The sequence below is a fragment of the Cyprinodon variegatus genome, unplaced genomic scaffold, assembly GCF_000732505.1.
Source record: "Cyprinodon variegatus isolate N-32 unplaced genomic scaffold, C_variegatus-1.0 Scaffold31, whole genome shotgun sequence".
Lineage (NCBI taxonomy): Eukaryota > Metazoa > Chordata > Actinopteri > Cyprinodontiformes > Cyprinodontidae > Cyprinodon > Cyprinodon variegatus.
Window position 1 is genome coordinate 1,561,243 of NW_015150484.1, and position 10,541 is coordinate 1,571,783.

A 10,541-nucleotide genomic window follows, 5' to 3' on the forward strand; every position below is an offset into this window, starting at 1 on the left:
TATGAATATAATATACAAGTTTCACTTTTTAAATGGAATTACTGAAATCAATCTACTTTTTCATGATATTCTAATTTTATGACCAGCACCTGTAGATTACAGACTTACCTGAAGGACAAAACCAAATTTGCTGTTCTTAAACTTCATCTAGATGCCTTTTGGTTGGCCTCCGTTAATAATGTAAAATATCTTAAATTTTTTAGCATGACCGGTCATTTAAATTTCATGTTAAACAGTTTTCTAAAATGTGAAGTTACATTATAAAACTCATCCATAAATCTGATAGTTCAAGGCAGGATTTTTGTAATTCTTTACTATTAGGAAGTCCACAAACTACACGAAAAGCCTTCAGTTGCAGGTTAAATAAAAGTAAAAGATCATATTTCCCCTTTTTTTTTTAGCTTCTCTTCATTGGCTTCCGTCCAAATCTAGAATACAATTTAAAATTCTACCTCTCAAGTATATAGCTCTAAACTAGGATGCATCTTAAATAAGACACCTGCTTGTTTCTTATGTTCCCAACAAATCACTTCACTCTCAATCTGCAGGTTACTAGTGGTTCCAAGAATTTCTAAAAGTCCAATATGAGGCAGATCTTTTGGTTATCAGGCTCACCAGTTTTAATTGGTCTACTTTAAGGACCAGGTATTAAAACTATTTTTTTAATTAATTAATTAATTTTTTAATAAAGCTTATCGTTAAGAGCGCCTCAGGCTACTCAGTTATTTCTACTTTATAATTATGCTACTATAGGCTTAGGCTGCTGGAGGAAATAGGGAACACTTTTCCTCACTGTGCGTAATTCCACTTCTATTCACTAATTCTGAATTATTAGTTTGACTTATAACTTTGTTCTGTTTTTTCTCGTCATATATTAATTTAGCCTTGCGCTTGCTTTAGCTGTAACACCGTCTTCGAGGGAAGAATCAGCTGGGCCTCTGTTGTCAACAACTTCATTCACAGAAAATAGAGCTGGGCCTGTTTTTCAGTGTTACGTCCTGTGTCTCTCCTAGAGACGGCAAATTGGGTCAGCTTTGTGACTTACAGAATGTGCTCTCTTTCATTCCTCTGACTTAAAACAGGGTCAGAGGTAATCTGTTCAACTGTTTCTAGACAGAGCAGTGCCTGAAATTCACTTGCAATTTGGGGGAAATACCCCTTCATATGCTTGAGTCAGAGGATTTATTAGTTTTGGGGGGATTATTAGTTATTGACTACAGGCCTTTTTTGTGCTAATCTTACCTCAGATTAATATGCTGCTTTCATTTCCATCTTTTGTCTTTCTAGCTGTTGCATCAGCTGCTTTCTCTTGCCCTTTCCAATGTTTGATTGCTTTTTCTTATTTAACTGTTGGGGTAAAGAAAGAAAATATTTTTTAGGATGGAAAACCTTCCAAGTAAGAATCTTCTAAGGTTACCTACGCAGCTTAATATATTACCATAGATCAATGCATACATATGCATTTCGTTTTCTGCTACAAGGCAGAATTTCATGTTTATGCTGCACTTGCGCATCTTGGATAGCTCTGGACATGACATTTTTCCTTTTCACTGTTGCAGTGGAAGGAACACCGTGATATAGGCGGCAGTGCAAAGTTGAGGTTTTATAGCTTTAGCTGGTAAAGGATAGGGGACTCATTGTACCGGGGGTGTAGCTTGAGCCAGTTAGGCTGAAACGTGTTTTGGTTGCTTAGTGATATTAACGCCTGTTTATATCTGTGTCAATCCCGCCATCACTGGATCCAGCATTGCTTTTGATTTGTTTTTTTTTTGTTTTTGTTTTTTTAGAAGCTGGTTCAACTGTTGTTACGATAGATTTGCATTCTATCCAGCGATCCCTATTTGGAATATTTTAAGGTTAAAGACATTAAATATGATAACCACTGGTTTGCTAGCCCAAAATTAAAACGGTGCTCTAAAGCGGTGTTCACACCGGAAGCGTTAGGGACGTAAAAAGCATCTGGTTTACATGCAAAATCAGCAACTGATTGTTATTGATTCACTAAAACTTGTTTTGCGAACTATGAAAAAAAAAGTTTATAAATACCCAAATTAACTAGAAATGTTAAAACCTGCCGATGAAAAATATTCAAGTGTAAATTCTGGTACTTGCAGTTTTTACCACAAACCTTAAAAACTCTTAATATCACTTCCAGCTGCTATCAATGGCAGTGGGAAATCCCCCACAGGCTGGCTGCAGCAGGGAGCTTCCAGCGCTGCCTCCTGGAGGTATGATGGAGGTCTGGTGCATTGAACAAGAACTGCATATTTTAGTAGGATCATAATCCTGATAAACTGACTTCACAGAAGATGTTTAGAGGGGGACTTTCTCGCTTGATAATGTGTTAAAACAATTTTTCCTGCTCGTCAAGTAAATAAAGCCAAGCTGCTCTCTAGCTTGAAGCTACAGAACAGAGCGGATAAACAACCAGAGCGCCGGCCATACAGCGTATGCGCGTTTTTGATGCCCACAATGCCTTTGGTGTGAACGTAGCATAAGAGAAGAAGAAAAAAAAAAGAAAAGAAAAAAAAAAGAGAAGAGCCTGCACCAGCGAGTAGTGGAGATGTTCTTTGTTCAAATCTGAAAACGTCCATATTAGTAACTTAGATTTTTTAAAAGAGGGAATTTCCCGCATTATAAAAAACAGATTTTCGGGGATGGATCAGATAATGCGCTATTCCCGCTATCCTGCAGTGAATCTCAGGTCCTACAGATCCAACTATGGAGCTAGGCTACCATGACCTTCTCTGACAAGTATTTATGGCTTATTGCCTCTGTGTTCCATCTGTGTGTTTGATTCAGTTTTCTCTGACCCCCAAGTCTGTCATCAAAGATGGCCGCTTACGCTGAGCCTGGTTATAAAGGAGTTTTACTCTCCACTGTGGCAGCCTGCTTTTTGAGAGAAACTGCTGATAAATTCAATGACATATTGCAAGCAAATGTCTGCTGGTGCTACGTGCTCATCTAGGGGGATCAAATTCTACAAAGTCAATAACTCAATGCAATCAGCATGGTTTCTTTAGATAGAAAACCTTTATTCACTCTTTCTGTGTGATCTGGTCTAATTGTTTCTCTAAAGTGCGTTGAAATGATGGGTTATGAATTGCCGATATATTTTTAAACCGAACTGGATCTCCTCCAGTTACCATAAGCCTTTTGGCTGCTCAGTTTAAGAGCTCGGCCGGAATGGTTGGTTTTCCATCGAAAAAAAACGTTTCCGTTTTCAGATAACAGGTTTAACTGCACGCCCTAAGAGGTTAAAACTTACTTTACAACCCAACTCTGTTTTAAACATTTTCAAAGCTTTCTTCCCAATTTCCCTCCTGCGTTCCTTGGTCTTTACGATGCCATTTGTTCTCTAATGTTCTCTTAAACCAGCAGATGGATTTGTTCAAAGATTAAATCACAAAACCAAATAAAATACTATAAAGTTTGTGCTTGTAACCTGACAAATGTGGATGTGTTCTTAGGATGTGAATCCTGGGCTACCCAATAATTATCAAACTTGACCTTAAAGACACGCATCTCCAACGTTCCTTTTTGCTTAAAAATCTACTTTTGACAGAACTTTGTTTTATGAACATTATAACCAGTGTGCGCTTTAGCTCCACCTGCTACAAAACAGTATCTATATCAGTGTTTCTTACCGTTTGCTGCCTGGTGAGGACGTCTCTATAAATGGCTTCCCTGCGCTTCAGCTCGATCTCCACATTAGCTTGGTGTCTCAGAGTTAAAGCCTGGACCTCGTTCTCTGTGAGAGTTGGATTTTCCTTCCACTGCAGAGAGAATGTTTACCCACAATTAGAAACTTTTTCTTTTAATTAATATTGCTGTAATTCCAGAATAAGCCTGACGGGGCGGTGACTGATTACTAAACTAGAACTGAGCAGCTTCTCAAACTTACTATTCTGGCAATGATGTCTTCCATTGTCTCACGAGCTAGGGCTTTTAAAGCATTCGTTGCTTCAATGACCTTCTGCCGCCCCTGGCTTATGAGATCCTGAACAAAACAAAGAAGAGAAATTAAACATTCAATTAGCAACAGGCAAGTTTATGCACATTTTCAGAATCAAAAATTGTACGCAGGTTTCATGCGGTGACAAATTAACAATAAATGTTCCCCACCGGTAGGAATCATTATTCAACACCTACAAACTTGTATTGGTTTTGTGGAAACCTTTCCAACAGCTTTAACCAAAAGAGCTTAGCATTATACTAATCAACTGGGAATAAACCCACCAAGCTGCCTCTTGCAGTGAGTATCCACCCACTCTCAGTGGATGTATATTAATAGCTGCCATCCCAGACGAGCATCGTTATGAACTGGTCGGCTGCTGCTAGACTGGTGTCACAATTAGGAGCGGGGAGGATGAGGAATGTGGGACGCCGTGTCGTTGGGGTGGGGGGTAGAGGGAGGCATATGGGCCTCATTACTTACCTCCAGCTGCTGGTTGGACATTGTGGCCAAAGCTGCCATATTGAAGGAGAAGTAGTTGGAGGTGCCCATATCTGGCTGAGCATAGGACATGGGGTAGTTGGTCCTGGTAGACAGACCCTGGGAGAAACAGAGAGAGGAGAAAAACAGACGGGGGGGATGAATGAGGGAGGCAGGTGTTATAAATAATAGATCTGTAACAAGTATGGTGGCTCCTGTGGTTCTGACATTTTCATCTGTGCTGAATAAAGTTTTCTGATTTGCTAAGTTGATGTATTTACAAGTATTAATTTGTAGGCCAGACAAATATTACAGAGATCTGAAAATAACCCTGAGTGGACTAACAAAGGTATTTATTTTAGAAAAGAGAACATTTTACACTTCTTTCCCTCCCTGACAACAGTATCAGCCAGCTTTATGCTGTATTAAGCCGGGGATACACTGTACGATTTTTTCGATCATTGCACGTAGCTACAGTTCACACTGCGCCATGAAACTGCAGGGTTTTGATGGGTTGATGATGGGTTTTCTGTAACAATCCAGGAGATTTTTAATTTTTTACAAAGAGACTGTAATGGCTGCAGCAGCTTTGGTCTGTACGCGTCATGCCACCTGCCTGTGGTCATATATTTGCAGGGAGCTGCAGAGAGAGCAGCTGACATACAAGCAAATGTAGAACGTTTGGGCAGAGTGCTTATCCGCACATGGTAAAGTGGGACTAGAGAAATATATTACCCAAAGCCCCCAAAACTGCTTGTTGAAGACTTTAGCTGTATGCATAGAGTCTGATCAGGGTTTTAATAAAAGCAAGCTACGCATAGCAGCTTTTTTTTTAACAAAGCTAAATTGAGTTAGAGCAGCTTTTAATTAGCTGCAAACAAGAAAAACCCTCTGGTCAGTTCTTTTTATCCTAAATAAGACTTGTCACACACTGGCTTCAAAAGTATATACTGGCTAATAGCTTCTTCTGCTTTCCGCTGGGTTATTATATGTATGTTTTACACTTTGCTTTTGGTTAATTTGTTAATCAACTTCAGCATTTTGTGTTTTTACCATAAGAAGACCACATGACTGGAGGTACGATATGGAACTAATGAAGCTAAGCAAGTAAGCATTTTCCCCAGCAGAAGTTAAAGCTCGAGTATGAAAAAGAGCAACAAAATATCTGACGCAAAGCTTCATAAGACATGAGTACTTAACGTTGCAGCTTACTGAAGCAGGAGCTAAAGCAGCAAAGAAAGTTGGGGTGTGATTAGGTACTTCCAGCAGATGGCGACGGCATACAACATATCTGCTGATCGCGCTCTGTGCAAAAAAATTATTCAGGCTGAAAAAGGACTAAGTAAACACCATGAGGATGTACGCATGGCTTGTATTGTTTTATTTAAACATTAATATATGTTTTTTGTGCTTATCGTCAATGACGAGACCAATTTAAAAATTACATATAATAATCCAAATGTGTGATTGATTAACTCTGATTTTTTGCTTTTATTTCAAAACTTCTCTAAATTCCATCAGGAAAGAAACAAAGGTTATAGCGGAGAATTTTGAACACTCATTTTGTGAGAGAAACAACTTTCCCAGTATCAGTTGGCTTCTGCTGTATTAAATGTGTGTGTGCGGGTGTGTGTGTGTGTGTGTGTGTGTAATGACCTGAAGTAAACAGTCTTGTCTCAGTAAAGGCCAGCAGAATGCCGATGTTTGTATGTAATTGAGTCTCAGCTGCAGATGGTTTTCCCTTGCCCTGTAATCTGGCCATCCGGTATGTTGTAGGGTGCATGTGTGTGTTTGAGTGTCTCTGTGTGTGAGAGTGGGGCCAACAGGGGCCTCTGGACCTGGTCAAAGACAGGTGTGCAAATCTAAACAGTACAAACCCTCCAAACAACCACAATCTGCACATACGCACTCTTCACTTTTAGCAAGAAGCCATTCTGGAGATTGGGCTGAATCCTCAGATATGCATCAACTTTCACTTTTATTCATTAAAGAATTTATCTGGATTAGACTTTGAAATTTAAGTTTAAATCATATTTGACCTAAACCATCCTAAATGTTGGATTTCTTGCAGGAACAAAGGGTTTGCAGCTTTAATTTCTATTTCAATGCAAGATCACATTTTTGGGTTTCCCCTCTTGTTCAGACTGTAAATCCGATATTATGCATGTGGCTTTTCCTCTACAGCACCAGCTGAACACTACACTAAGACATTAACAGAGGTTGGGTTTCTTTACAGTTGTTGCTCTTCTAAAATGAAAACCATTAAAGAAACGGTCCTGTGGTGAACAGCCTGTTGTGGATCTATAGCGACCATTTCTCAATCCCTCCAACACATTTTTTTGCATGATAGACATTTAATATAATTAACACCTGGCATAGTTTTATAATCTGTATACTTTACAGATCATGAAACAACACGTTTCTGTAGTCTGCTTCTTTCAAGAGCTATTGTTCTTTTTTCCTTTTATGGCATCTGGATTAGCCCAGGTTGACTTCATTTTGAGAATTTTAGCCCAAAGAGACGACAAATCTGGACTGAATAATCCTCCACTAAATAAAGATTTGTTAAGTATTGATTGGGAGCATGGAGGTTTCTTAAAATATCAGTAAGTAAAACTAAAAACATAAACTAAAACTTAAAAGGTGCAAATTAAATAGAACAAATATCTGAAATGTAACTTATAAATTAAATCTAGCAACAATCAATAACCTACACAAGGTAGAATAAATTTATAAAAATACCCCAGAATGCTAGTCCAAGGGTTTTTACTCCATTGTCACCCAAATTTATTAAATTAATTTTGGAAACGTTCCGATTTCATCTACCTAAAGAGGCATTCACAAAGTTTCTACAAAAAAAAAAAAAAGATAAGTTAAGAAAATTCTTAAGAGGCATAACTGAACAAACCAAGTATGAATAACATCAATACCTAAATTTTAGATTATTAAATATAATTGAAGCCTGATGTGTGAAAACTAGAACTGCAATTTAGTGAAATCCCAGGTAAGAGGTAATTCAAATAAAACGTATTTGTAACATACCTTAATTTTCGGACTATAAGCCGCGACTTTTTCCCCATTTTTCGACCTTGCGGCTTATATAACAATGCGGCTTATCTATGGATTTTTACAGCTAACGGCCGCTAGGGTAATACCTAAATCTATAGATTTCACAATCCACTATGTTGACGTCACATTTGCTTCAACACACAGTACGGGAGCCGCGCCCGCGGGAATGCGGAGGTCCTCCGGAAGCAGACTTCTACCGCGAGTGGTACGAGACAGAACGACAGCGAGAAAGATGGACATTGCGAGCGCAAGACAGTTTGTGTTAAACATAAAAAACCTGCGGCTTATAGTCCAGTGCGGCTTGTTTATGTACAAATCATGCAATTTAGCTTCTGCGACATATATTGAGGTGCGGCTAATAATCCGAAAATTACGGTATTTTAAAAAGAAGAAATAGCTTAAAATCTTAACTTTTTCCTCATGTAGTATTTTCTTATTTCCAGATTTTCCCAGAAAAGGAAAATAATTAAAGCAAAAGTCATATTTTTCCAGGTTCTGTAGGAACTCTGTGTTGATCTTCATATAAATTGTTGGTGTTTAATGAACTGAGTTTAACATTAGTATTTTTCCGACAGTTGACTAAAAAACAGAGAACTGTGGAGGGAAAAGACACTTAAAGACATAAAGGAGAGAAGAGTGTTGGAAAAACGATCATTAGGGTAAATTAGATTCTAGGATTACAACAAGGAGAGGGAAGACACCTTTCCATATAAATGATATTAAATGCCCCACAAGAAAAAGGAGGAGTAATGTGACAGGAGTATGTGAGAGAGAAGGCTCCAACTTTCTAAACCTGCATCCTAACTTTGACTAGAAATAAAGCTGCTGAGCTGAACTACTTACTGTAGGTGATGATGGGTCAAAGGCCCAACATTCGCTAAAAAAAAAGCCCATAATCTGCTGTTTTTTTTTTTTACTTTCAAGTCAATTTTTTAAAGTTAAGATGAGTCTAAGGTATGTGTGCTGCTTCAAAATGACAGCTTTATTTCCAGAATTCTGAATGTTTAAAATAAAATTATAAAGGTAAAATTAAAAAAGTCTCTTCTGAGGAAAGAGGGAGTAAAAGGTGGACTGATGAAAAGGAAAAAGGAAGATGGATAGATGGATGGAAGACGGGTAGATGGGTGAACACAGCAATGAAAAGGAAGAGCAGAATGAAGACAAACTGGATGGATCGATGGGACTAAAAAAAGTTTGATTTTTTTTTTCTCCGACAAGCAAAAAAACTGAAAAAAAAATTATTCTACATATAATTTTCCTGTACTTATACAGACCAGGAAACCATCTACACCAAATCTCATTCCCGACCGTCCCACTCAGAACCCAATAAATACATGTGCAGATGTTTCGGTAATCAATTCCTCCTTTCTCACCTTCTTCTCTGCTTCATACTCGGCCCACGCCGCCTTGCGATCCTCCTCACTCAGGGCTTCCTCCTCCTTGTGGTCCAGCAGAGAGTCATGCTCATGATAGCACACTATCTGATCCTTGTTGTTCTGTAGCATCTCGGCCAGGATGGGATCCTAGAAAGGAAAACGAAGCAGGATGAGATACAGTGATGTCTGATGTGGGACAATCCAAATGAGTTCAACATAAGGAAAACTGTTCAGTCTATTCCAGGCATAAATGAAGCTAAAGTATTCTGAAACTCTGGTTTCCATGCCTGCATTGTTTTTGAAAACAATAGCAGAGGGAAATTAAGTCAACATGGTTTTAATTAAGCTCTCTGCAGCAATTTCACTTTTCCTTCTCTCAACCGAGCTTCACTTTGAACTGGAACTTTTTGTCAATGTCAGGTTGGCCCATTCACCTCCTCACGGACCATTCAGAGGGCTTCAGCACCCTGTCACAGCCCTCCTTTGTCTTACTTTAAACAGTGCGTGTGGGAATTTGGTATAAAGAAAAAAAGAAAACAGAATAACATGAATGCTATTGGCATCAAGTAAAACTAAAACATCAACCCATGAAATTAAGCAGTGATTGCAAACCTGTGGTGAATAAATTTAAAATAAACATCAGGCTAGACGCAGTGAAATCGGACCCACAAATGAGGAGGTGGGTGTGGGGGGTCGGCATGAAAACTTCACAAGAGCCATCTTTTAGGGGGTTTGTGCAGAGCTTCTCACCCACACACGCTGTAACTCCTCCTAGACTTAGATCTTGTACCCACTGGTGCTCCTCAGCGACATGTGTTTAGGTTTCTTGGCCATCACTCTCAATCAGGACAAAACCGGGCCACCCTTAAACAACCAAACATTTGGGAACAGCACACAGCGAGCTATTCCACTGCAGCTTTACCTTCTAATTAGGAGATAAAAGCACAGAGGGGTCTGATGGCCCGATTAGGATGAAAAGGCACCATTTGTTTTTAACCAAAGAAAGGGGAGCAAAAGGTCAAATTAAATGCAAAGTCAATGCCACCAGCAGTTCTAAAGTTGGAACATGGACAGATTCCTGAAAGGGCCTGAAAAGCCCTCTGGACCCCATTATACTCCAACCTACAACATGCAGCACAAAAGTATTCAAACCCCCTGAGCTGGTCCAAACTCTACCTTACTAAAACCAATTATTCTAATGCTTTTTATAGGGAATTTAGATCAAACCAATACAAAAGAGGAGCTAATAGAAAACAGAAGAAAACACTAACAGTAAACAAATAAAATAATCATTGAACTAAAATAAAAAGTGTGATATAAACATCTATGCAGACTCCTTTAGTCAATAGTTGGAGAAACCAACATGGGTGTTATGGCAGCACCATGACTTTAGGGGCAGGTCTTCACCAGCTTTGTTTATCTAGACTAGAGGAACGGATCACAAAATCCACGGTTCGGTTCGGTTCGCGGTTTCGTGGTCACGGTTTTCTGTTTGGTTCGGTATATGTTGATTGTTAGCCTGACATGTTGGTCGTTTTGCTGTTAGCATAAACAAAGCGTGTTGCACAATGCTTGCACACTGTTTTTATCCACAACTTTCTTTCCGCCGTCATCGTAGGTCACTCTAAATGCAAAGTGGTCCCATACAGCAGACCTATAAA

General features: G+C 39.0%; 1 protein-coding gene across 1 annotated transcript in view; it reads right to left on the minus strand.

The window, feature by feature from the left end:
• Positions 1-10,541, minus strand: part of atrx (alpha thalassemia/mental retardation syndrome X-linked) — a 48,743-nt gene that overhangs the window by 6,423 nt on the left and 31,779 nt on the right. Inside the window, exons 30-33 of the mRNA XM_015400463.1 lie at positions 8,878-9,027; positions 4,439-4,555; positions 3,905-4,000; positions 3,648-3,776 (exon numbers count right to left, since the gene is read on the minus strand). Coding sequence (XP_015255949.1) covers positions 3,648-3,776; positions 3,905-4,000; positions 4,439-4,555; positions 8,878-9,027 — 492 coding nt within the window. The remainder of the gene's footprint in view (positions 1-3,647; positions 3,777-3,904; positions 4,001-4,438; positions 4,556-8,877; positions 9,028-10,541) is intronic.